Genomic DNA, 27,467 nt, shown 5'->3' on the forward strand with positions numbered 1-27,467 from the left:
TGTGCAATAATTATTTAATGTAGTAGTAACAGTTTCCCATCTATGCTTTTCTATTTAATCCATTAATGTCTTTTTAGTTAAATAACCCACAGAGGAATCGAATGCAGGAGTGTTTACCGACACTGTGAAAAGAGGTGTTGCCCCACTTGCTGCAAATATTGTGGGTCTTCACAGTTTTCAAAGCCATTAGACATGCTTAAAAATAAATTATAATGTGTTGCTGTACTTCAGAGCTGTAGAATGAGATATTTATTCTGCCAGTGCCTATGTGCCACAAACAAGCTTGACGGATCCCCAGAGCATAACAGCCCATTTCATGAGCAGTAAACATCCTACCTAGTTTTCAATGACTGCATTCAAATTTTGCGAATGTGCTAACTCTGAATAATTGCATACGTTCAGTTTGGCTTAATTACTTTAGTTCTAGCTTTGTTTCTCTTCAGTAGTGTCTTGCCCCTTTAACCAAAGTTATTTCTTTCTAAATACAGTAACAGAGTTTTCTGAATGAGTTAATGAGTTTCACTTTTGTTCTTTTTGCAGAGATCTGAAGATTGAAAACCTTTTACTTGATGAAGAAAACAATATAAAATTAATAGGTATGCTCAGTGGGCATTGGTTCAGAATTGGGAAGGCTTGGATACTTTGAAATTTTTCCCGTGCTGTTGGGGTTAGCACAATGCTTTACAGTACTGCTGAGCCGGGTTCTATTCCCACTGCTGTCTGTAAGGAGGTTTGTGCGTTCTCGCCGTGATTGCATGGGTTGCCTTTGGGTGCTTTGGTTTCCTCCCACAGTCCCAAAGGGGTTGCTAGGCAATGCCACTTAAAGGGCTGGAAGGACCTATTGCTACTGTATCTCAATAAATAATTAAATAAATAAAATAAGGGGAAAATTGCTGGTGAATACTATGTGGTGAAATTAATAAAAATACTGAGAGGAGATTGACCAATATTAGAGGGTTTTTCTGGGAGAGGGACTATGCAGATGTTAAAATTAAAAATAACAATTGAAGGGGGATTTGAGAAGATGAAACATAATAGAAACAAAGTGAGAAAGACAAGCCAGTTCAGAAACTGCTTGAAGCAACAAGGTGTAAATACTTTCATAGGAACACTTGCCTGACAAAGGGCTCCTCCACACAAATAATTGTTTTTTTTAGTTTTTCTTTTTGTGTGAGATAATGATTAATCTCATGAATTTTCCAGATTTTTTGTTTATCTTAGTTTAAGTTGTTAGGAGTAAACAGTGAACTAGAAAGTTTCATCTCTGAGAACGAGCAGATACCTGAGAGCACCGGCAACATAGTTAAAGGCAGCTACTAAAAAAGTAAACTGTTAGCCTTTGATGCTGGTCTCCAACTGCTATTCATTCTGGAAAGTGTTTGATATGTTAAGGAACTATATAAAAGCACATATTGCAATGTTCAAATTGATGAGGTCTTAAAATTAATACTTTCTTCTGTATTTACTGTGTAGAAAATCCGGTAATTCAGTGAATAGAATTCTGATGTCCTGAAGCATATTAAGGAACGATTAGGGAAAGTCAGTATGACTTTGTGCATTAGCAAATCATGTCTCATGAGTTTTTTGAAGAAGTAACCAAAAGGATTGTCATGGGCAGAGTGGTAGATGTTATCTATGTAGACTTCAGCAACTCATCTGACAAGGTCCAAAATAGTAGACTGGTCCAGTTGGTGAGATTACTTGGGATCCATGATTGAATAGCTGACTGGACACACATTGATTTTGTAGAAGGAGTCGGGGGTGGTAGTGGTGTGTTGATTTTCAGAGTGTAGGCCTGCGACCAGTTACGTGCTACAGGGATCGGTGCAATTTGGTTAAGAATGTAGGTGGCATGAATCGTAATTTTACAGATGACACTAAAATTTGTGCGGTGGTAGACAGTAAAGAAGTTTGCCTGAAGTTACAACAGGATATAGATTAACTGGGAAAGTGGGCCAAAGACTGACAGATTGGAATTTTACTCAGATAAGTACGAAGTGATGCATCTTGGGCAGCAAAACCAGAGCATGACTTAAACAGTAATTGAAAGGCCCTGAGGAGCATTGTAGAACAGAGAGACCAAAGAGCACAAACACATAGCAATGACACACATAGACAAGGTGCTGAAGAAGGCACATGGCATGCTTATCTTCATCAGACACGAACTGAGTACACTAGGTGGGATGTCAAATAATATACAAGGCATCAGTAAGACCTTGTATATTACTTGACATCCCACCTAGTGTATATAGATAGATGGATACTTTATTGATCCCAAAGGAAATTACAGTGTCTCAGTAGCATTATAAGTACACAGATATACAAATATTAGAAGAGAAGTAAGAAAGAATAAAAAATGAGTTACCTCAAACAGTCTAACAGGAGGCAGGTCATCATTTCCCCAGCTATAGGTTGACTCATTATAGAGCCTAGTGGCCGAGGATAAGAATGACCTCATATAGCACTCTTTGGAGCAGTCCAGTTGTCTTAGTCTGTTACTAAAAGTGCTCCTCTGTTCAGCCAAGGTGGCATGCAGAGGGTGAGAAAAATTCTCCAGAAATGCCAGGATTTTCCATAGAGTCCTTTGCTCTAATGCAGCCTCCAGTATGTTTAGTTTGACTCCTATAATAGATCCAACCTTTCTGATCAGTTTATTGGGCCTTTTGGCAGTACCCATGTTGATGCCATTGCCCCAGCACACCACCGCATAGAATATTGTACTGGCAACAACAGACTGGTAGAACACGTGAAGGAAAGGCTTGCATACTGCCAAGGATCTCAGTCTCTTCAGGAAGTAGAGGTGACCCTGGCCCTTCTTGTACACAGCCCCTTTGTTGGTGCCCCACTCAAGTCTGCCTTCCAGGTGCACTCCCAAGTACTTGTAGGTCCTTACCACAACCATGTTCTTGCCATCAATAGTAACAGGGAGCAGTGCAGGCTTAGTCTTTGTAAAGTCCATCACCGTCTCCTTTCTCTTACTGATGTTGAGCTGCAGATGATTCAGCTTGTACCACTTGACAAAGTCTTGCGCCATAGCCCTGTATTCACTCTCCCGTCTTCCCTTTATACACCCAACAATTGCTGAGTCATCGAAGAATTTCTGCAGATGACATGGCTCAGTGTTGTAGCTAAAGTCCGAGGTATACAAGGTAAACAGGAAGAGAGCCAATACAGTTCCTTGTGGGGCCCCAGTGCTGTTTATAGCCATGTCTGACACACAGCTCCGAAGCGCCACAGACTGTGGTCTGCCAGTCAGGTAGTCCATTGTCCAGGACACAATGGAAGAGCCATCCTGCATTGAAAGAGCTTTTCCCCCACAATGAGGGCTGTGTGCTATTGGGGGTACTTGAGAAATCAAAAAACATGATCCTCACAGTGCTACATACATAGAGTGTGTAGTTCTGGTAACCATGCTATAGAAAGGATGTGATTAACCTGGGGAGGGTGCAGAAAAGATTAGTAAGGATGTTGCCTGGATTGGAGAGCTTTTGTTTTAAAAAGAGACTGGATAGGCTGAGATGTTTTTTCTTGGAATGAAGTAGGCTGAGGGATGACTTTTAGAGGTTTATAAAATTATGGAGGGCACAGGTAAGGGAGATGGTCTAAGATTTTTTCCCAGAGCAGGGGAGTCTAAAACATAGGTTTCAAGCGGACCTGAGTGGTAAATTTTTCACAAAAAAAATATATATTTTGTATATTTGTATATGGAACAAGCTACCAGAGAAAGTGGTAGGGACTGGTACAACTACAACATTTAAAGGACATTTGGCCAGATTCAAGGTTCATGAATAGGAAAGATTTAGTGGTATGTGCAGGTCAAATGCAGGAGAATTGAACTGTGCAAGCACTTTGTTTAGCGTGGAGACATTGAGCAGAAAAGCATTTCCCCCTGTTATATATTGTAATTCAATGACTCAAAAAATTTAAAAAGATTTATGTTAAATGTTAGTAATTTATATATGATTGTTAATACCAATTGCTTCATTTGGAATAGCTGAAGATTTTTTAAAGTGCTTAACTTGAGTTATTTTTTTTTCAAATTTTAGAGTGGCAATTGTTATTTCAAATTGTTTTGTAAAATTGGAGATTTAAAAGTATGTAAATATTTTCTACTCTAACTTGTAGCAGGAAGTGTAGAATATTGGAATTTGAGGATAAAATAGTGTCGATAGACAAGACTGGAAAAATGAAACACTTCAATCTGTGGACAGATTTTGTCAAGGAAATTTTTGAGGCATGTCTTGAAGCTGAGAATGACTGTACATGTCCAGTTTGATTTTGACATTCTTTCTCTTGGATCACCTAGATTTTGGATTGAGCAACTGTGCTGGAATTTTGGGTTATTCTGACCCTTTTAGCACCCAGTGTGGGAGTCCAGCCTATGCAGCTCCAGAACTTTTAGCACGGAAGAAGTACGGTCCCAAGGTTGATATATGGTCAATGTAAGTGCTTTATTAATGATTAGACTAGATTTAAATAGTAGAACTTCATTGCAAGTAAATGCCTCAAATTTTAATGTTTTATATTATTCTTCAAAATGAATGCTACATTATTTTTCTTTCTAATTTCATTGACTAGATTCAATTTTCTTATCCAGGCAAGTTTTCTTTGCTGACATTTTCTAACATATTCAGATTTTTTTTTAAATCACATCTGTAGTACAGTGAAATGCGTTGTTTGCATCAACAACCAGCACAAACAATATATAACAACAGGAATTCTGCAGATGCTGGAAATTCAAGCAACGCACATCAAAGTTGCTGGTGAACGCAGCAGGCCAGGCAGCATCTCTAGGAAGAGGTGCAGTCGACGTTTCAGGCCGAGACCCTTCGTCAGGACTAACTGAAGGAAGAGCGAGTAAGAGATTTGAAAGTTGGAGGGGGAGGGAGAGATCCAAAATGGTAGGAGAAGACAGGAGGGGGAGGGATGGAGCCAAGAGCTGGACAGGTGATTGGCAAAAGGGATACGAGACCTCCTGGACCTCCTGTCCCATGATCCTCTCGTATTCCTTTTGCCAATCACCTGTCCAGCTCTTGGCTCCATCCCTCCCCCTCCTGTCTTCTCCTACCATTTTGGATCTCTCCCTCCCCCTCCAACTTTCAAATCTCTTACTCGCTCTTCCTTCAGTTAGTCCTGACGAAGGGTCTCGGCCTGAAACGTCGACTGCACCTCTTCCTACAGATGCTGCCTGGCCTGCTGCGTTCACCAGCAACTTTGATGTGTGTTGCTCAACCAATATATAAGTTTGCTGATGGCACAACAATTGTAGGCTGTATCTCGGGTAATGATGAGTTTGAGTACAGAGAGGAAATTAAGAATCTGGTGGCATGGTGCTAAGACAATAACCTATCCCTCAACGTCAGCAAGACGAAGGAATTGGTTGTTGACTTTAGAAGGAGTAGCGGACCGCACGACCCAACTTACATCGGTGGTATGCAAGTGGAACAGGTCAAAAGCTTTAAGTTCCTCAGGGTCAGTATCACAAATGACCTGACTTGGTCCAACCAAGCAGAGTTCACTGCCAAGAAGGCCCACCAGTGCCTTTACTTCCTGAGAAAACTAAAGAAATTTGGCCTGTCCCCTAAAACCCTCACTAATTTTTATAGATGCACCATAGAAAGCATTCTTCTAGGGTGCATCACAACCTGGTATGGAAGTTGTCCTGTCTAAGACCGAAAGAAGCTGCAGAAGATCGTGAACACGGCACAGCACATCGCACAAACCAATCTTCCGTCCGTGTACTCACTTTACATCGCACGCTGTCGGAGCAGTGCTGCCAAGATAATCAAGGATACAACCCACCCAGCCAACACACTTTTTGTCCCCCTTCCCTCCGGGAGAAAGCTCAGGAGCTTGAAGACTCGTATGGCCAGATTTGGGAACAGCTTCTTTCCAACTGTGATAAGACTGCTGAACGGATCCTGACCCGGATCTGGGCCGTACCCTCCAAATATCCGGACCTGCCTCTCGGTTTTTTTGCACTACCTTACTTTCCATTTTTCTATTTTCTATTTACAAGCATGATTATAATTTAAATTTTAATATTTACTAATTTTTACTATTTTTAATATTTTTAATATTTAATATTTGTAATCCAGGGAGCGGGAAGCGCAGAATCAAATATCGCTGTGATGATTGTACGTTCTAGTACCAATTGTTTGATGACAATAAAGTATAAAGTATAAAGTGCTCAGGGCAGCCACAAGTGTCACCACACATTCCATAGCATGCCCACAATCTTACACAGAACAACACAAGCAACAACAAAACAGAACAAGTCAACAGCAAAACAAGCACCTTTCCCATCGCTCCCACCTGCTTACAGAACCAGATAGGCCTCCAGTCCCATAACAGGCATCTCCTTGCCTCTAGTCCTTGTCCCTAGATTCTCAGAATCACAGTCATTGGGCCTCCAACTTTGGACTGCACCTCAGGACATTGATCACAGGTTTGACTGCTTTTCACCAACAGCGTAGTTAACAGAGGGTTCAGCCAACCGGTCAAGCTTATCCTTAGGATCTTCCTGATTCTCCTGTTGCTACTGGAGTCCAATTCTCATCTGGTAATCAGAGGCCAACTGCCTGAACTGATCTAAATCATCACTGCATCTGCTCAGCAGATGAAGTTATTTACAAGTAATTTTCAAATGACATATGGTCATTCCTAAAAGGTAGTTTATGATGAAGACCAGTTTCTAAATCACAGAATTCCAAGCCAGCTTTGAGGTTAAAGAATGTAAGTTCTTTTTTATTCTGAGATAATGTTCAGAATAAATCACTCCTGAACATTTCCATGTATCTGAGAGTTGGAGGTCAGCGATTGAGTTGCAAACTTGTAAGTTGTGGTCATGCTATGTTGGTAGCAGAACCATGGCAACAGCTGTTGGCAGCCTCCAGCACAATCCTCAGACTATGCTGGATGTTGATGCAAAACGATGTATATCGATGCATGTTTTGATGTTTCAATTTGCATATAACAAGTAAAGGTAATCTTTAGATGTGATTTTACATTTGAGCTATGGACAGGAAATGTGGGAATGTAGCAGGATTGAGGTATGGTGGATATGTTTTGGTGTTCAGAGAAATGAGGATAAAAGTTCAATTTAATTTTCAATGGTACATTCGCTAAATTTTTCTTTTGTCTTCCAGTGGTGTGAATACCTATGCAATGCTGACTGGCACCTTACCTTTCACAGTAGAACCATTCAGCCTAAGAGCCTTGCACCAGAAAATGGTGGATAAAGACCTTAATCCTCTACCTGTCCATCTCTCATCAGGTAATTACACACAATGAGTTTTATTATAATACATTATGCAAGAGCAATTTTCTATGGGACCAACAGTTTCTGTACCCTTGGAGGATAATTGAAACCAGGAAATCACATTAAAAATTTTATTTTCATTTACTTCTACTCTGTTGGCTTAAAATATCTTCCCAATCTTCTAGATTTTCATAGCGGGTGGGGTGGGGGATGTAGTGGGAATAAGCTCCCACTACCTATTAAATGCTCCCAATTGCATGCACCTCAAATAGTTCCTGGGCTCCACATGTAGCTTAGCTACTCAGCCTGGTGGAACCATTTCTACTGACAGGAGAAAGGGCAAAGCTGGGCTACTGGCGCCTTAAAACCAGTCACTTTGGGTAGATGCAGCTCACCTCTGAGAAGGAAAACTCTGATCTCAAACCTCTGCTGCCTTGTGACTATGACCACTCATTGTGAAGGCTTTGGTAGTAACCCTGAGAAAAAAAATCAGCAGCTGGAGTCCCTAAGGTAAACCTGTGTTGAGTTCAACGCTGACTAGCTACTCCTGCGACACCGCTGGTGCCAAGCTGTGTCAGTCTCTACAGTTCTTTTGGATTCATCAGCTGCATATGGAGGGGAGCTTGCTACATGGGCAACAACTTGCTCCCCATATCGTTCTGCCCTGTATTGAGTATTGCATATTGACAGCTGGATCGCGGCATCTATGGTTGACCCCAACAAACAGTGGGAACTTAATCTTCTAAAGATTTTTACAAAAGTGACTAAATTTACTTGCAAATGCTTCGTCAAGAAAATGAATGAAGCTTTAAGATTTTCATTGTATGTGTTCCACTTGCAATTTTTAATGCAGATGTTTCTGAGAATAATTTCTCCGGTGGGAAAAATGTAATGGCAACCAAATATCCTAAGGGGTCAAACATCTGAGAACATAATGTATTAGTTTATACAGAGGTTAGCAAACGAAGCTGGGTCAACAGTGTTCAAAGCCAACCAGGCAGGAGTAATTATACCTTCTGGAGCATCAACAACTCAATTTGCCCTCATTTTAAAATAGTGATCACAACGTATTTTTAAAATTTCCTTTGCACCATGTTTCTCTCATCATCTTCTCTCCTCTTTCAAATGTATTGGCGCCTCGCTAGTTCATAAAATTGCAAACAATGAGTACTTCAGTGACTGTTCTTGTAACAGTAGAAAAATTCCAACAGCTTCTCACGCTCACATAGAAGGGATCTGCCTGCATGTTGGCTGAAGCACTCTTGCTTGGCATGAAGCCAAGTAACTGAATGTAGACTTGCGCTAAGTGTAGACTAATGATGAACTTGGAGTCTCTTTGATCTGAGTGGTCCATGCTTAGAAAACTTGTTGAGATACTAAAGCACGTACCATGGCCTAACTCACATGCTGGAGCTGATTACATTGCGCTTGTTCAGTGAATTAATCCAAGGTTAAAAGTGTGGCAATTATGTTTTAGACTGATATAAATCAGTAGAATGAATAGAATGAGTAAAATGGCTGCAGCTTGTTGCTTGTTTGCAATTTGTTTTCTGGGGAAATACAGTGGGTTAAAAGTTGAAATTCAATTCCATAAATTGGAAGATTTTTGGCACCCAAGAATCAAGCTTATGGCAGTTCAGGATAACTTAGTTTCCTCTCAGGACAACATAAGAATATTGTATAGTTTATAAAATGAATTGAATTGCCAAAAGTGAATTAAGGAAAGAAACACAACTCAGAAAATGCTACCGCGACTGAGTTTTTAAAAAACATATTTTAGCAAATCTCAGTCGTTATCATGGCGCATTTCTGTTCTGTGCATATATTTTTGCACACACACATTTTCTATCTCCACATGTGTGTTTTGTACACATTGATTCCTTCTCTGACCACTCATATAAGGAAAGCTTGAATGATGTGTGAAATGGAAGACATAGGGATACTGATAATCTGCTGCCCTTATACCTACCATAATAATGGGAGGTTGTATTTCAATGATGGCTTCCTCCTTTCTAAAGTACTCTTTATATTAGGAAAGAATACATTCTGATTTCATGTTTCCCTTTAAAATATCATTTTCCAAGCCTTTTGTGTCCCGTGAGGCTGCAGAACACACTATAATCCAATACTGCAGTTGAATTGGTTTCTGCAAGGAGCATGGCTACAAAATTTTGTATTAATATTGAAGCACCGAAGAGATCACTTAGTTATAGAACTTTGCAGTCTGCAGATATTTGATTGAAACCAGTGATTCCCTGTGGTTGCAAAGACTTCTTGAATTTATTATTTCTCTCAGGAAAAATTAAATATATTTTATTTGCTTTTACAATTTTGTTGGTATTGGTGGACGTGAGATTTTTGTTCAACTTGTGGCAGTCACAGGAGAGCTTTCCCTACTGCAAGAATTATTGAATTCCTAATGAGAGATCTGCCACGTATCAAGTTATTGATGCCTGAATGCATCAGCCCATATACTCCACCCATTTACAAATGTCTAAGTGATTGTTTTGCGTTTGAAGACCAGCAACATGGATGTGGGATATCCATAGTTGGATGTTTCGTGTCGGATCGGCAGAGAGTGGATGAGGGTGCTTTCAAGTCAGGAAGTTGTCAATAGGTTCTGGAGTTGGATTTCTGTGTGGGCAGGAGGAATGAGATCTAATGACCCCCTGGGTTTATGAGGTCAGTGAAACCAGAGTTCAAGGCCTAGGGTTTGGTTTCCTACCATCAGTAACTCCTGATTTGGAGGCCTGGTATTGGTACTTGGCGTGTCCTGGGATTGATGCCAAGGATTGTAGCCCAAGGATGAATCAGAAGTCCAGAGGTCGAGGCCCTTTGGCTGGAGTCGGGTCTGTGAACCTCTCTGAGTCTACTGGTGAGGTCGAAGCCCAGTGTCTGCAGGCCTGAGTCTGTGTTCCCTGGAAACTGGAATTGGAATCCTCTCCAGGTGCTATATGGGCAGTGGCATGCATGCTGACACCTACAAGCTATCCCCAGCACACCCTCAGGTGCGTTGGTTGTCAATGCAAATAACATACATCACTTTATGTTTTGATGTACGTGTGATATATACACGTAAATCATGATCTAATTTATTTTTTTAGAGACACAGTGCAGATTAGGACCTTCAGACGCAACGTGCCACACTGTCCAGAAACCTACTGATTTAACTCTAGCCTAATCACAGGACAATTTACAATGACCATCTAACCTACTAACCAATACGCCTTTGGAACGTAGGAGGAAGCTGGAGCACTCGGAGGAAACCAGCACATTCACCGGAATGACATACAAACTCCATAGAGATGGCATGGGAATTGAACTCCAAACTCTTGAATCTTGAGTCGATGTAAATGTACTTTGATGCTGAAGTAGAAAACAGTGGTTATTGAAATTTTAATTTCTTATGAAATCAACATAGGCCATTTGTCCCATTGAGCCAAAGCTGGACTTAGACAGATTAGGAGAATGGGCAAGAAGTGGCAAATGAAATACAATGTTGGAAGAGACATGGTCATGCACTTTAGAAGTAGAAATAAATGTGCGGACTATATTCTAAATGGGGAGGAAATAGAAAAATTTGAGATGCAAAGGGATTTGGGAGTCCTTGTGCAGAACACCCTAAAGGTTAACTTGCAGGTTGAGCCGGTGGTGAGGAAGACAAATGCAGTGTTAGCATTCATTTCAAGAGGTCTAAAATACAAGAGCAGGGGTGTGATGCTGAGACTTTATAAGGCACTAGTGAGGCCACATCTTGAGTATTGTGTACAGTTTTGGGCTCCTCATCTTAGAAAAGATGTGCTGGCATTGGAGAGGGTCCAGAGGAGGTTCAAAAGGATGATTCCAGGAATAAAAATGTTAGATGAGGAATGTTTGATGGCTCTGGGTCTGTACTTGCTGGAATTTAGAGGGATGAGGGGGGCATCACATTGAAACCTTCCAAAAGTTGAAAGGCCTAGACAGAGTAGATGTGGAAAGGATGTTCCCCGTGGTGGGAGAGTCTAGGACAAGAGGGCACAGCCTCAGAATAGAGGGGCGTCCATTCAAAACAGAGATGCGGAGAAATTTCTTTAGTCAGACGGTGGTGAATTTGTGGAATTTGTTGCCACATGCAGCTGTGGAGGCCAGGGCATTGGGTGTATTTAAGGCAGAAATTGATAGCTTCTTGATTGGACATGGCATCAAAAGTTATGGGGAGAAGGCTGGGAAATGGGGTTGAGGAGGAGAAAAGAACGGATCAGCCATGATTGAATGGTGGAGCAGTCTTGATGGGCCACAGGGCCTAATTCTGCTCCTATGTCTTATGGTCTTGTGGTCAAAGTACTCCTGATTAGTTCCATTCCCCTGTTTAGTTCCCTGTAATGCATCATCCAACACTGTGATACTCAATGCAGCCAACAAGCCTTATTTTATGGTAGGTGAGATATGTCAGCTGTTATCAGTTTCAACAACTGTATCTACGTGGAACCAACTGGGGCACTGTCGTAATGAGTCATATCAAATCCAACTAAAAATAATGCAACCCTACTGCGTCTGTGGCTGTTTTTAATTTATGTCACTTTAGTTTCTCACTGTGTTTAAACAAAGAAAAGTGGATCCAGACAGGAATTAGTAGTTCAAGCAGCCACTTTTTTAAAAAAAAGTCCATAATATATTGCACATGTTATGGACTTTTTTCAAGATATCTTTTAAGAATTTTATTATGACTGAGAAAATAACTGAAAAAGAGAGAGGAGATTTCTTTCACAGTAATCTGGGTAAATCTGTTAATGGGGAAAAACAACAGAAGATTTGTAAACACTGATCAATAGGACGAGAGTAAAGAATTTAAGGTGATGCATAACCAGTTTAGGAGGAAGAATTCTAATTACTGAATCAAAATCCATGTATGATTAAACTAAGGGGCAACATAAAACCTAATGAGAAAGATAGCAAAGTTGCAAAAGCTTGCACAGATCTTCATAATAGAAAAGTTACAAAGGGGAGCAAAAGATTTTTTTAAAAGTGAGTGAATGGAAATCTGCAAGGGATATCCAATCAATCCAACAAAATCCAGTTGCAATTTAGAAGAACTGTGTCATCAGTAAAAATGTAGCCTTTTGAAAGCAGATAATATGACATTGTAAATGAAACTAAGCTTAGACAGGCATGTTGAATAATTATATTGATCTGTATTTACATTTGAGGAATGGGATAGATGCCAGATGTTCCAACGTAACTAGCAGTGAAGTCAGGATGTGGTCTTGCCAAAGTTAACATAGTAGAATTTCAACAAAGATAATGACAAAACTTAAGAATGACAAACACCTAGAATCAAATGGCTTTCATCCCAAGGTAATGAAGACTGATAGGTGCAGTTAGGTCTTGGATCAGTAATGATCTCTCTGATTAGCAGATGAACTGGCATTGCTCTGCTTCCAGTGAATTTTATATGCTTGGAACTGTGCAGATGTGCTCCAGGCAATGCAAAGATAAATCTCAAAGGAGAAGAAAAATTGGCAGTTCTTTCGTCTCATGTGACTTTTTGTTTTCAAAGCTCAGGTTACTCCTTCCTTCCTTAATTTCAAAATTATAGGACCAGGGGGTGAAAAGCAACAGAAATTATACCACAAAGCAAGAAATGTTTTAAAATTACTGTATTGCCCTTCACAGTAATTTACCCTTTTATCAAGGCATTTCTTCTAAGTATTATATTGTTGATGCTATATTTAATATCACTAAATACAACCGCAATAAAAAGATACTTTTCTATAATGTGATGATGAATTGGAAACTGAGTAGATTTCAATGTACTCTGGTAATGCCACTCTGCTGATGATGCTTTTGTTATTATGGTTGTTGGGCTTGTAATGGCATTGTACTTTACAAAAGCAACAAAGGGTTGGTATTAAAGGAGTGGTGAGATGCAAGTTCAGTCCCACTATTGCCGTGGAAGTAAGTTATTAAGCGAGTTAGATACCTCCCTAAAGGCATGCAGGACAAGATTTCAGAATGTAAGTCATTGAGTCTAGCAATCATTTTTCCAAGATCTGTATTGAGCAGTAACATAGCAGATAAAATAAATGTTCTCACTGATCAACATGGAAGATTGGTCATGATGGTCATGACCATGGTCGATCTTTATTAAGGAGATGTCTTTAGCTTGTACCTTATAAGGTGGATTTACAGTGGAGTATTTTTCAATATCTATAAAGGTAAGATTGATATTGATAGCTACCACAGATATATCCATTCTCAGAATTAGCATGTAGCCGGAGAGATTGAACACAGCTACTGTGGAATAAGGCTGACTCCATGAGTGAATTAAAATTTGACATGCCTTGCTGAATAAAAATGCAAACTTAATTTTTTTTCAGTTTTATTAAAATTATTTTTTCTATGATGAAAGGGCTCTGGCATGAAAGGCTCTTTCTTAAAAAAATAAATTCTCAATTGGTTTTCATAAAAAGAACATTTTAATTTTATATAAGTAGAAGTCACAGGCAATTAAAATTCAAAATACCTTTAGATATTTTATGTGGTAAACATGTCTGCACTAGCATTAACTTGTTAGAGATCAAGTTATAATTATAACTAAAATTTGAAGGAACTGGCAGAGTTGTTAAAATCCATTTGCTTATTCTACCATTAAAATAATTTTAATTACTATGTCTGATTTTAATTTTCTTGTTAGAAGGATAAATCTTTGTTTCCAGTTAAATCATGTCAGTTTCTTGAATGAAATAAGGAATTTGCTCCCAATCTGTTTAAGCTTTTCTAGAATTCCAACGGAGTGATGGTATAACACATACAAAATGCTGGAGGGACTCAACACAACAAACATTTTACATGGAGGGGAATAAACAGTCAATGTTCAGTCCTCTCCATAGATCTGCCCAACTTGCTGAGTTCCTCCTGCATTTTGTGTGAGTTCCTCAAGATTTCCAGCATCTGCAGAATCTCTAGCATTTATCGAGTGGTGGTGTGGTGATTAAAAATATGAAAACACAATTACCATAAAAATACATAGTGGAAGATGGGAGCTCTGATCTGACCAGTGGAGGAAAGAGGGTCTTACAGGGCTAAGTTCTTAACTACTGGGAGAGAAAAATTATATACAGAATACCCTTCACAACAACATGCATTTTAACTCAGGGTTAATAAAATTCAAATCTGATAAATGAACTGTTGAACGATTTCTATGCATGTTTCATAATATTTCATAGTGGCAGTATTTGTTATTATTCTTTACTTCTAAAGTCTGTTTTCAGATGAAGATTGATAATATTATAGTGTTAATGCAATCCAGAAATAAAAACATAACTCTCAGAAACATTCCAAACCCTTGACTGGTAAAATTTGTATACTTCAGGCTGCAACGCTGTCTTTAATCACAGAGTGAATTTGGAATGACTGCCTGTTAATATTAAATTAATGTAAAGCAGGTGCCTGTATTAAACTCCAATGAAAACAAAATGAGGCATCACTTTGGAATGCTATCCTGACACAGACGGAGAGAAATTACATAAAGATGTCAAGGAGAAAATAACTAAAACTCTGTGATAGAGAGAGAGGGAGAGATTGATATTTTAGTGTGATCAATAAATGTTGTATTACTATTTTTATTATTTTCCCAGCTGCTATTAATTTTCTACTATCCTTACTGGAGCCTGACCCCATTAAACGGCCAAACATTCAACAGGTACTTTCTGATCACTGGCTGAATGACGACTCCTCAGGGACACCTACATCAAGGACGGCTTACTCATACCGGTAGGGCGTAATGACATCTGTTTGTTTCAAATAGCAGGATTAAGCCCTGTTTATCTCAGCAAAAGTTGTGGATTTACTTGGCCATCACTGTGCATGCCTGAGTTTCTCATTGCATTCAATGCTCAGAGGACCTGGCAGGAAGCCACAGACTTTGTGGCTTTTAGAGAAAATCCACAATTTTCCTTTGTGATTTATTTTTTAATGAATTGGATTTGAAGTTGGTTTATTATTTGTTATATGTACTGAGATACAGTGAAAAGCTTGTCTTGCATGATGAAATTGAACCTTCAAGTGTATGAAAACATTGTACGATGGATTTGAATTTCTAGGCAAATCTGTTTGATTGATTTTGTTTGGTGCAATAATATTACCGAGCAGAAGGAGAATTCCCTTTTCTTTTGGGAAAAAATGTAATGTATAGGAATATTTAATGTTCTCCTGAGAGGACATCAGGACCATTTTTCCCAAACTGAAGGAAAACATCTCACATGATGCACTCGGCTGCCATCCTATATTTTATTGTCGAGTCTCAAATGGAACTTAAAATTACTGTCATCCAAGTTATATGTATGATCACTGCCACTGATACTATAGATAGAGTGCAGAGGAGATTTACAAGGATGTTGCCTAGATTAGAGAGCATGGCCTATGAGAATAGGTTGAGTGAACTTGGCCTTTATTCTTTGGAGCGATGGAGGATGAGGGGTGACCTGACAGAGGTGTATAAGATAATGAGGGGGATTGATCATGTCAATAGACAGAGGCTTTTTCCCAGGGCTGAAATGGGCTAACACGAGAGGGCATAGCTTGGAAGTAGGTACAAGGGGGATGTCAAATGTAAGTTTTTCACACAGAGAGTGGCGGGTGCATGGAATGCACTGCCATTGACAGTGGTAGAGGTGGATACAATAGGGTCTTTTAAGTGACTCTTGGATAGGTACATGAAGCTTAGAAAAATAGAGGGGTATGTGGTAGGAAAATTCTAGAATAGGCTACGTGATCGGCACAACATTGTGTGCCAAAGGGCCTGTAGTGTGTTGTCGGTTTCTATGTTCTATGAAACATGAGTACAAACCCATTTGAGAAAAGAGGTTGTTCACAGGTAGCGCTGCTGCTTCACTAATTTCGGAGACCAGAGTTCGATCCTGACCTTGGGTGCTGTCTGTGTGGAGTTCGCATGTTCCCACAGTAACTGTGTTGGTTTCTCTCTGGTTGCTATGGAATCAGAATTGGGTTTATTATCACAGACGTATGTTGTGAAACTTGCTTTTTTTGTGGTGGCAATACAGTGCAAGACAAAACAATTACTGCAAGCTACAAAAATGAATAAATAAATAGTGCAAATAGTTCCCTCCCACTTGCTAAAGATGGTTGGTTCAATTGGCTACTATAAATTGTTCCTAGCTTAGTTATGTGGCAAAAGAATTGAAGTCAGATTCACAGAGTAGTACAGCATGGAAACAGGCCCTTCGGCCCATCTCAGGCATGCTGATCACAATGTCCATCTAAGATAATCCCACTTGCCTGTATTTGGCCCATATGTCTAATTCGGAAATAGTTGGTGGGGATGTGATAAGGAAAATGGGACTGGCATAAATTAGGTGCTTGGATTCAGTGCGATGTACAACTCCAATGACAAGTCAAGTAACACTGGACAACAAATTTTTTCAAAAGTGTTGCTTCCTCAGGCATTTTTCTTTGTTTATGATAGACCGCACGAAGCTGAGCACAAATGTAATAAATTTGGGGTGGCATGGCAGCAGCATAGTGGTTACACAACACATTACAGTACCAGCGAGCTGGGTTCAGTTCCCGCTGCTGCCTGTAATGTGTTTGTATTTTCTCCCCGTGACTGCGTGGGTTTTCTCTGGGTGCTCTGATTTCCTTCCACAGCTTGAAGACATTCCTGTTGGCTGTTTAGTTGGCCATTGTAAATTGTCCTGTGATTAGGCTAGGATTAAATCAGGGGATTGCTGGGCAGCATGGCTTGAAGGGGCAAAAGGGCCTATTCCACACTGGAATAAATAAATAGATAGATAAATAGATATGTACGTAAATAAATAAATAAAGTCAGTCCACTTGTATCATGTAGGAACTTGGAGAAATAAGAAATTAACTTCTATTGAATATAATGCATTTAATTGCATAACAGAGCTGACAGCTTGCAATTGTTCAACTAAGCTAAAAATGTGTTATTGGTGATTTTTGTTTGTACTTAGTATCTGAGGCTCCTTGCTTACATGTCCAACAATAATCGGCTAGCATTGATGGATTCCAGTTGCCCTGATACCGTTTCTCCATGACCTCCAATGTCCTGGAGAAACCTTTCACCATGCCCATCCCTGACAGTGCCAAGATTTGCAGGAAAGAAGCCTAAGTAGGAATGCAGAAAATTAATCTTTAGTGACATGTTGTACCTCGTGGTTTTGTGTGCCTGAAGCACGTTGTTAATCAGCTGCGTGTAGCTTGGTGCACTGTAGTTGCCAAGAAAATTTTCAACATGTGATTTTCTCCAGTCCCACTAGAAGTTCCTTGAATTGCCTGCCATTGATAACCTGTTGGATTTGTGGACCAACAAAAATGCCTTTCTTGGCATCAGTTTTTCTGACTCAAGTTATGAACTGAAATAACAAATATAGGTGATTTCAAAAAAATGGTATGTGATAGGGATATCTCATGGTGCTTTTCATAATCAGCAGCCCAAAATCCATAAAATACACCTAAAAGTACTGAGGAAACAAAATCTATGTTGTCCAGAGTAACCATCCATAAATGCTGGCATGGTTCTCCCCTGTTGTCAGAAGAATACCCGTAAAACAAATACTATATGATTCACCAGAATATGCATGGTTTCTTTCATGTTCCCATCAGAAGCTGCAATTTCAGTAGAGCTTCCGCTAATTAAACAAAAATGTTCAAGGCAGACACCTATCGGCAATTGAGTTTCAAGCCCAGCCCTGCTGTTCATAAACATTATTGCACAGAAGGTGTTAGATGTAAGGATGCAAACCAAGTCACTGGAGATTTAGAGATTCACTTCAAATTAAAATCACAGAAGTTTAACAGCCGCCCGCAAGAAGGAACAATATATTTGACATCCAGTATATTGTGGCAGGATACAAAGCCACAGGGAAAATTGGATTCTGAGTCGGATTTGCACCTGCCCTGATGATTGGAGGGTAGATTTTGACAGAGGTTTTAGAATAATTCAAATTGTTATCATCATCTCTTTTGATTGCTTTCATCTCTGTCAGGAATGTAGCATGGTGTAAAATAGAAAGTCCCTTAAAGGAAGGCAGAAACGCTAAGGCAATGTGAAAAAAAAGATAGATTGTATGCAGCTGTTAACTTAGGACTGATGCAAATCTATCCATCAGATTCTGATGATGACAGACAGTCATGACAGACTGCCGTTGGGGAAAGAAAGATCTTAACCTTAGTCACTGTATTGAAAAGAAAACTATTTCACTAGAGTGTGGTGAAATAAAACAACCTTACAAGATCGTTCATATAGGAAGCAGTATACCTGGTCCACCAAAAATAGCAATGCTAAGAAACAAACATACAAGCAAATGGGATAGAATCAGAAGTAGGGCCTGACCCTTTCACCCTGCTCTGCCATTTCACGACATATGCCAGTGATATTAAACAAGATTCTGATTCTGATAAGTCTGTGACTGATCCATTTGGGGCCATTGATCGCTATTCAGTCCCTGAACCTTATCAAGCATCTTTCTAACTCTGTCTTAATGATAATCAAATACCCTGCTTTCACCGCTCATTGAAGAAAGCAATCCAAAATTTCACAACCCTCAGAGAGAAGAAATTTTGCCTCACCTGTGTCCTAACTGGGTGACCCCTTGTTTTAGTTCCTCCCAATGGAAATGGACTCTCCACAACCACTCTTGATTATGATCCTTCAAGACCTTGCATGGTTAAGTCAAGTTCCCTCTCACTCTTTGAAACGCCTCTGGATACAGACTGAGTCCATCCAAACTCTTGGAAGTCAAAGTAAATTTATTATCAAAGAATGCTTATGTCACTATATACAACGATGTGATTTTTTTTGCAGACATTTATAGGAAAGTTAAGAAATACAATAGAATTTATGAAAAACTACATATACATAAATAATTACCGACCACCTATGTGTAAATATAACTTGTGCAAATATAAAAGAAGGTAATGCTGAGAGCACGAGTTACAGAGTATTTCAAAGTGAGTCTATAGGTTGTGGAATCAGTTCAGGATTGTTGTGAGTTATGCACACTTGTTCAGGAGCCTAATGGTTGAAGGGTAATAACTGGAGGTGTGGGACCTCCTGCCTGATGCAGGTAGCGAGAAGAGATCATGGACTGGGTGGTGGAGGTCCCTGATGATGGATGCTGCTTTCTTGTGGCAGTGCTCCATGTAAGTGTACTCGATGGTGGGAGGTGTTTGCCTGTGATGGACTGGGCTGTATGCACCACTTCAAATGTCGGTCACTTCAACCTTTCCTCATAAGACAATCCAGCCAATCCAGGACTAAGTCTATTATGTTTTGTCAGAACGGCTTTCAACATGCAGACATTCCTCCTTAAAAATGAGGCCAATATCATACAGTACACAGAATCCAGATGTGGTCTCACTAATGCCCTCTATCAATGAACTGTAACCTCTTACTTTTGCGTTTGATAACAACAATGTATTCTTACCTTTCCCAATTATTTACCAAATTATTGGTAATTGTTTCCCAATTACCTGTATAGGAGCCTTTCTGTGAACCATGCATTCAGAAAGGGCCAAACTGAAAGGGTATTGAAAGCCATAAAGTGGGCTGGACAGCTTGGAGTTAGTAATAGGCATCAGGATCTGAGTCAGGGCAGTGATTAGGTATGTGGGTGGGTACGGTGGGGGTGTGGAGATTGGGGTCTCTGCTTTACAGTCTCAGGGGACTGGTGGGTCAATACCCATGCCTTGGATTCAGTCAGGGCAGTGATTAGGTATGTGGATGGATACGGGGGGGGGGGGGGGTGTGGAGATTGGGGTCTCTGCTTTACAGTCTCAGGGGACTGGTGAGTCAATACCCATGCTTTGGATTCAGTCAGGGCAGTGATTAGGTATGTGGGTGGATACGGTGGGGGTGTGGAGATTGGGGTCTCTGCTTTACAGTCTCAGGGGACTGGTGGGTCAATACCCATGCCTTGGATTCAGTCAGGGCAGATTCACAGAGCACTGAAGCATAGAGATACAGCATTTGGACCATCTTTGCCGGCCAGTGGTGTAGTGGCATCCGCACCGGACTTTGAAGTGAGCAAACTCAAATCCGGCTGGCTCCTTGATGCTGTCCATCCGTGTTGAGTTTAGCACTGAACTACCAACTCGACCTTATAAAAAACAGACAAATGCTAAAGAGGTGGCAAGGTTGCCGGCCATTGATCCAGAAGGTATGGAGAGAATCAACAACAACGACATTTGACTCATCTAGTCTGTGCTGAACTGTTATTCTGCTTAGCCCCATTGACCTTCACCTGGACTATAGCCTTCCATACCCCTCCCATCCACGTACTTATCCAAACTTCTCTTAAATATTAAAATGAAATCTGCATCCACCACATTCACTGCAGCACATTCCTCTTGTAACATCCTCTGAATGAAGAAGCTCTCCCTCAGGTTCCCCTTAAACTCTTTGGTACGAAAGTCAAATTCTGCCCGGGAGTAACCAATGACCAGGCAACTTAGTCTAATTTCCCAGAAGAAGCACTGAACAATGAACAATGTGTGTGTGTGTGTGTGTGTGTGTGACTGATGCAGTAATCATGTCAAGACCAAGATTTAATTACTCCGGAATTTGCATTGTGTAATTTCTGGATGGATGGGAGTGATTCAGATGCTCATTGCTGCATTTCGTTCAAGTAATGCTCATCTTCTATCAGGCAACACTGATAAAATATGTTACGTTGACTGATTTTCTAGTCCCAAATGCCAAAATAGATGAGTGTTATCAGCCTGTGCAAAATTGTAAAAATTATCTGGTTTTATTATTTCATAATGAACTTAAATTAACTAGATTAAAGCTTTTATTAAAAGTTAATTCAAAAGTGAGGAACAGCTGATAGATATGACCCAAAGTAACCAAACTTCATTGAGTTACAATCTAATTTCAACCTTTAAGGATGCTTTAATGTCGTATTTGTTAATAATAAGCAGAACAAGCAGGTTTTTTTTTGCGGTTCTATCCCATAGCTCAGAGCTGTTTAGAATCCTCACAGCCTGTGGAGTACCTGCCTAGCAAGTAGTGTTGCACGCAGCTTGATTCACAGGATTTGGTTGTGGGATATCAGACCTTGCCCCTTCAAATACTTCAGTTCTGAGCAACGGTGATTCGCTTACTCAACATCTGGTTGACCAGTACTTTGATACCTTAACCCACTTGTATTGTGGAGTGATAGGGTGCAGGTTGTTACTGTTTATGTTGTTGGTCTCAGGTTTCTGCCAGAATTCCCAGGCAAGGGGACGGATTAAACCACCCATCAGTTATACATTACCTATTACCCAGCTTGTGAACACAATAGGCAGAAATTTTAAAACACATGACTTGTGCACATTCAATTGGGAACTCAGCGAAGGAGTAATACCAGATGTATTGGGGTATTGGGAAGAAACATTTAAAAAACTGAAATACATGGATCGGTGTTGAAAGCTATATTAATGAAGATAAGTCAGTTTTGTTAATGACTTGTTCATACATGTTTCTGAACTGTTTGCAATTTCTTTAACCCCACATCATTCTTTTCTCACATGTTCAGGTTAGATTGTGCTCAATTACATTGAAATTATTGGTGTGAACAACATTTGGTAATTATTTAGGGAACAAATATTCTTACTTAAATATTCTTACATTATACCACAAGATGCCTTCTTGACTTCATCAGTATCAAACCATGTGGACAATAATAATTATGGATGTCAGTCTTGTACACTTCAAGCTACTGGAAAATTCGCCTTGTCACAGGTTGAAAGCTTAAGGGCATTGTTTGGCCAGCCTGTTTCAAATTCTCAGTACCTTTGCTAATGCTCCCAATTTTGATTTATTTTCTTTGACTTAGGTTCAAGGTATAGCTTTAGCCTTCTTCTAGTTCAGGCAGATCACAGAGCTAATCCCCAGGAGGACAATTGAAAAATCCCACAGCTGGAACAAGGAATGCTCATAGCTAAATAGTCAGCCAGCTAGGCATCTCTGTCTGACAATATTTGCTTCCCACCCAACTGGAAAACAAAAAAATGTCAGCTTTAGCTGTCTATTAGAATTTCTATTAAAGGCCCTGGATAATCAAAAGAAATGTAATCGTTGTCAAACAGTTGTGCTGCACTTCAGCATCCATATCTTTCAGCTTCTACTACCTGTGCCTATCTGCCTTTGGGTGTCAGTGCTACCTGAACTGTGAATAAATGGGGCAGCCCACAAGTGTCACCATGATCTTGTGCCAATTTAGCATGCCCGTAACTTATTAACCTTAACCGTACACCTTTGGAATGTGGCAGGAAACTGGAACACCTGGAGGAAACCCACCATCACAGGGAGAACGTAGCGGCAGAAATCAACCCCTAATTAGTGATTGCTCCACTGTAAAATTATTGCACTAACTGCTAATCTACCATCCTGTCCGTGATGGATCATAAAAGACCTGACAGTAATCTCAAATCCAATTCTCATTGATCTGCAGTAACTTTTCATTTTCTCGTTTATTAAATATTTAAACTTATTGGGCTTAAAAGTATTCAAGCACTTGCCAGTCCACCCAGCTGAAAATGGGTACCGGCAAATGCTGGGGAGTCTCGTACTCTCAGTCGCTTTATGCTGCAGAAACCGGCATAAGGGCCACAAGGCTCGGGACAGACTTTACCTTTAACTGTTCAGGGAGGGAAATAAATAATCAATTCATCTTTATCTTAACTTACCTCTAGACAGTGCACACTAGCTTTAGAATTTATTATCAGTGCAAACATCCTCTCTTCATCCATCCTGTTTAGATCCTTCATGATTCAGATGCGGAGAAATTTCTTCAGCCAGAGAGTGGTGAATTTGTGGAATTTGTTGCCATGTGCAGCTGTGGAGGCCAAATCGTTGGGTGTATTTAAGGCAAAGGTTGATAGGTTCTTGATTAGATATGGCATCAAAGGTTACGGGGAGAAGGCCGGGAAATGGGGTTGAGGAGGAGAAAAAAAGAATCAGGCATGATTGAATGGTGGAGCAGACTCGATGGGCCAAATTGCCTAATTCTGCTCCTATGTCTTATGGTCTTATGATCTTATATAATATATTTCAGATTCCTGTGCCTCTCTCTTCTTAACTCCAGCATTACAAATCTGTCTGAGCAGCATCTACAGAATCTCCTGTATTTATCATAAGACAATCTGTCCTTTCCAAGTATTAGTCTAGTAAAGCTCTCTGAACCGCATCCAATGTTTAACATCCTTTCTTAAATAAGGCCAGTGTGCACAGTACTCCAGATGTGGATCACCAGTGCCCTATATAATTGGAGCACAGCCCTACACTTTTCTTTGAAAACTGAAGAGAACCGTCTGCTCTTTTTGCTCAACACATGACATTTACTGTCGCTCCACTGATGAAACAAGAAACAAGCTGGCTAGAAAAGAGTTCTTCCCTGACTCACCCTCTACGTTTCACGGATGTAACATTTAAATCTACATCCATTTGTGTAGTGTGATGCTATGTTTCGTCTGAAGTCCACATTATTTATTGATTGATTGATTTATATTTGGAAATGCAGCACACAGTAACAGGCTCTTCCAGCCCGACGAGCCTGTGCTGCCCAATTACACCCGTGTATAATTAACCTGCTAACCTGTACGTTTCTGGAAGGTGGGAGGAAACTGGAGCATCTGGATGAAACACGTGCTCACAGAGAGAACACACAAACTCCTTCCAGACAGTGGAGGGAATTGAACCTTGGCTGCTGGCACCATAAAGCTAACCACTACTCTACTGTGCTGTCCTGAGAAGAGAAGCTAATGTGTATGTACAGTACTGTGCAAAAATCTTACACACATATATATAGCTAGGGTGTATCATGTCTTTCCAGTTACCAAATAACACTTAATACTACTGAACTAACACAAAGCTAAGTACTCAAATTTATGTTTCCCAACCACCTTCCTATTTTAACCTACAGTATATTTACATGTGTGTGCCTAAGGCTTTTGCACAGTACTCTATTGGCTAGTTAGCAGTCACGGTGTAGAGCTATTTTCAAGAGAAACAGAATGATAATTAAAAATGATAGATGAGGATGCTCTACCTGTGGATTTTTAATATTTTTGACCAACTGTCTAATTTGTCCTCCTGTCAGCCCTGTTGCAAATGATGACATGGAATTTGCTCAATTAAAGTCTGCTGCTTAGCCATATGTTGATCTTATCTCATTCCTGATCCTGAACAAAGAGCAACAGAATCCGTGTTAACATGAAGACTGGTGCCTAGACTTAAGTAGTTTAGCCTGTCTTCTAATCTCAGTGGTTTATTAAGTAGCTGCAATTTTAGCAATTGCCTGTTTCTAACAATGGCCTCAAAGGAGCAGGTTTATAAACATGTTCATTAGGTGATGTAGCAGAAGCTAGAATAATGATATTCACAGAATTAAAGCAGTCCACATGAAAAAGTAAAATTCTATAAATCAGAATCAGGACCAGGTTTAATATCACTGGCATCTGTCTTGAAATTTGTTAACTTTTCAACAGCAGTACAATGCAATACATAATAATAGAAAAAAACTGAATTATATAAAGTATATAAATATTAAATTGTTAAATTAAATTAGTAGTCTAAAATAGAAATAAAAGAGGTTGTGATGTAGTGTTCATAGGATCAATGTCCATTCGGAAAACAGATAGCAGGGAGCTGTTCCAGAATCACTGAGTGTGTGCCTTTAGGCTTCTGTACCTCCTTCCTGATGTTAACAATGAGAAGAGGGCACATCCTGGGTGATGGGAGTCCTTAATAATGGACGCTGCCTTTTTGAGGCATCGCACCTTGAAGCTGTCCTGGATACTACGGATGCTAGTGCTCATGATAGAGCTGACTGCTCTCTGCAGCTTACTTTGATCCTGTGCAGAAGGCCCTCCATACCAGGCTGTGAGGTAGCCACTAGAATGCTCTCCACAGGACATCTGTAGAAATTTTCAAGAGTTTTTGGATGCATACCAAATCTTCTCAAACTCCTAATAAAATATAGCTGCTGCCTTAATTAGATTAAAAGAGCCAAAATGTTGAATTAAAAAATCAAAAATTAAGGACTAGATTATGGCCTCCTTTCTCTCACTGAAGTGATTAGGCCATTTAATTACATGAGAATTGGATAATGTACGAACACTCTACTCAGTTACTCAGTTTTGAATGAAATGTTGTGGTACTTCGCTGCTGATGTCTATTGAAAATGCTGAGCATTAATTACATTGTGTACTGTTGGAGTGAGTCATATGCTGTTTATCAAAAGCAAACAGCAATTAGTTCTGAAATGTGTTTTCTCTCTCCTTCCAATGTTCTGGAAAGATAAAAAAGGTTGTTGTTAAACATCCAATTGTTTTTACTACTCTAGGCTTCATCCAGAGGACTTGAATCAGAGTGTGGTGCTCCACATGACTGAGAAAATGGGATATAAGCACGCTGAGGTTGTAAACACAGTGCTGTCAAACCGAGCCTCCCATACTCTTTCCATCTACTTTCTGCTCAATAGGAAATTGGATCACTATTTTAAAAGCATTGGGGTAAGTAACAGACTGAGCAGTGATGTTTTGAAAAGAACTATGCAAAGGAAGAAATTAAATTGGCAAGAAATACCACACAGCCTCTGTTGTTGTAGCAACAGAATACGCTGTGTTAGATGGATCATGGAACCTAGTGGACACGATTTGATCTTTGGTCTATGCTGATATCAGAATGGGGTTAGCTTCAGTTTCTTGGGGTTCTTAAAGGGGGCTTAAGTAAGTATTTTGTCTTGATTGGGTGCATTGTGGTCCTCAACTCTACTCACCCTGAAAGTATAAATGGTTGGATGTTCGATCAATAATGTTGGCTTCCACCTTGTCAAGGCTGGATTGTAAAATCTGTATTTATAAGATCTAGGACATCCAAAAGTACCTTACAACCAATGTGTTTACTCCTGTGATAAACACAGCAGCCTATGTTTGCGCGATATTTAGACCATAAGATATAGGAGCAGAATTAGGCCATTCAGCCCATCAATCATGGCTCATATATGAACTCTGTCAACCCCATTTTCTTCCCTTCTATCACCCTTACTATCAACCTTCTGCTTCAAATATGTCCAACAACTTGGCCTCCACAGCCATCCTCATCAATGAATTCCAGAGATTCAAAATTCTCTGGTTAAAGAAATTCCTTCTCGGCAACACGCACAAAATGCTGGAAGAACTCAGCAGGTCAGGCAGCATCTAATGAAATGAATAAACGGTCGATGTTTCGGGTAGAGACCCTTCGTCAGGACTGGAAATGAAGGGGGGAGAAACCAGAACAAGAAGCTGGAGTGGGGAAGGAAGACAAGCTAGAGGGTGACAAGTGAAGCCAGGTGGGTTGAGGGGGGGAGAGTGGGATGAAGTAAGAAGCCGGGAGATGATAGGTAAAAAGGCAATGAGTTGGAGCAGAAGGAATCTGATAGGACAGGAGAATGGACCATGGGAGAAGGGGAAGGAGGAGGGGCACCAGGAGGAGGTGATCGGCAGGTGAGGAGAAGAGTTTAAGAGGCCAGAGTGGGGAATTGAAGAAGAGGGAAGCTGCAGGGGAAAGAAATTACTGGAAGTTGGAAAAATCGATGTTCATGCCTATGAAATGTGTCGTCATCTCTGTTCTAAAGAGAATCCCTTGTATTCTGAGGTGATGCAACCTGGTCCTGGACTCCTCCATATTGGAGGCTTCCTCTTCATGTCTAATCTGTTTCCACAAATGTGGTGAGCAGATAATCAATCACTCACACCCAACTTTTCTTTAGAACTATGTAATGTGATCTTTTAAGTCAATGGAGGAGGGCCCCTGCTGCGATTGAATGACAACACTTCTGACAGGGCAGCTGTCCTTCACTCCTGGTAGTGTGCTAGTCCAAATATGCACTCTGGGCTGGGACTAACTATGACAAGTGTATAATGCTAAAGATTACAGGGTGCCTTTGCAGGAAGAAATGCAAAGAAATTCAGAGGAAATGAGTGAAAGGAAAAGGTCAGATTGATTTTAGAGTCGGTTAAAAGGTCAGCACAATATTGTGCTGCAATATTCTGTGTAGAGGATACTGTGTTCTACGCTGCCTATGCGTATATTGAACATCCGAGTGCATCTTGTGGGATGACCTTGATACATGGGTGTACTAGCCACTATTGATTAGCTGAGATTTACTGCTCCATTAAGGAATACTCTATTGATAGCTGTCTCTCTATCACTGCT

At 40.1% G+C, this 27,467-nt stretch overlaps 1 protein-coding gene across 2 annotated transcripts in view; it reads left to right on the forward strand.

Annotated features, from left to right (window-relative positions):
* hunk (hormonally up-regulated Neu-associated kinase) overlaps positions 1-27,467 on the forward strand; it is a 60,538-nt gene that overhangs the window by 17,892 nt on the left and 15,179 nt on the right. For both annotated transcript variants that reach the window (XM_072260094.1, XM_072260095.1), the window contains exons 3-7: positions 541-596; positions 4,307-4,442; positions 7,149-7,276; positions 14,878-15,013; positions 25,612-25,780. In XM_072260094.1, coding sequence (XP_072116195.1) covers positions 541-596; positions 4,307-4,442; positions 7,149-7,276; positions 14,878-15,013; positions 25,612-25,780 — 625 coding nt within the window. The remainder of the gene's footprint in view (positions 1-540; positions 597-4,306; positions 4,443-7,148; positions 7,277-14,877; positions 15,014-25,611; positions 25,781-27,467) is intronic.

The sequence above is a fragment of the Mobula birostris genome, chromosome 6 (genome assembly GCF_030028105.1).
Source record: "Mobula birostris isolate sMobBir1 chromosome 6, sMobBir1.hap1, whole genome shotgun sequence".
NCBI lineage: Eukaryota > Metazoa > Chordata > Chondrichthyes > Myliobatiformes > Myliobatidae > Mobula > Mobula birostris.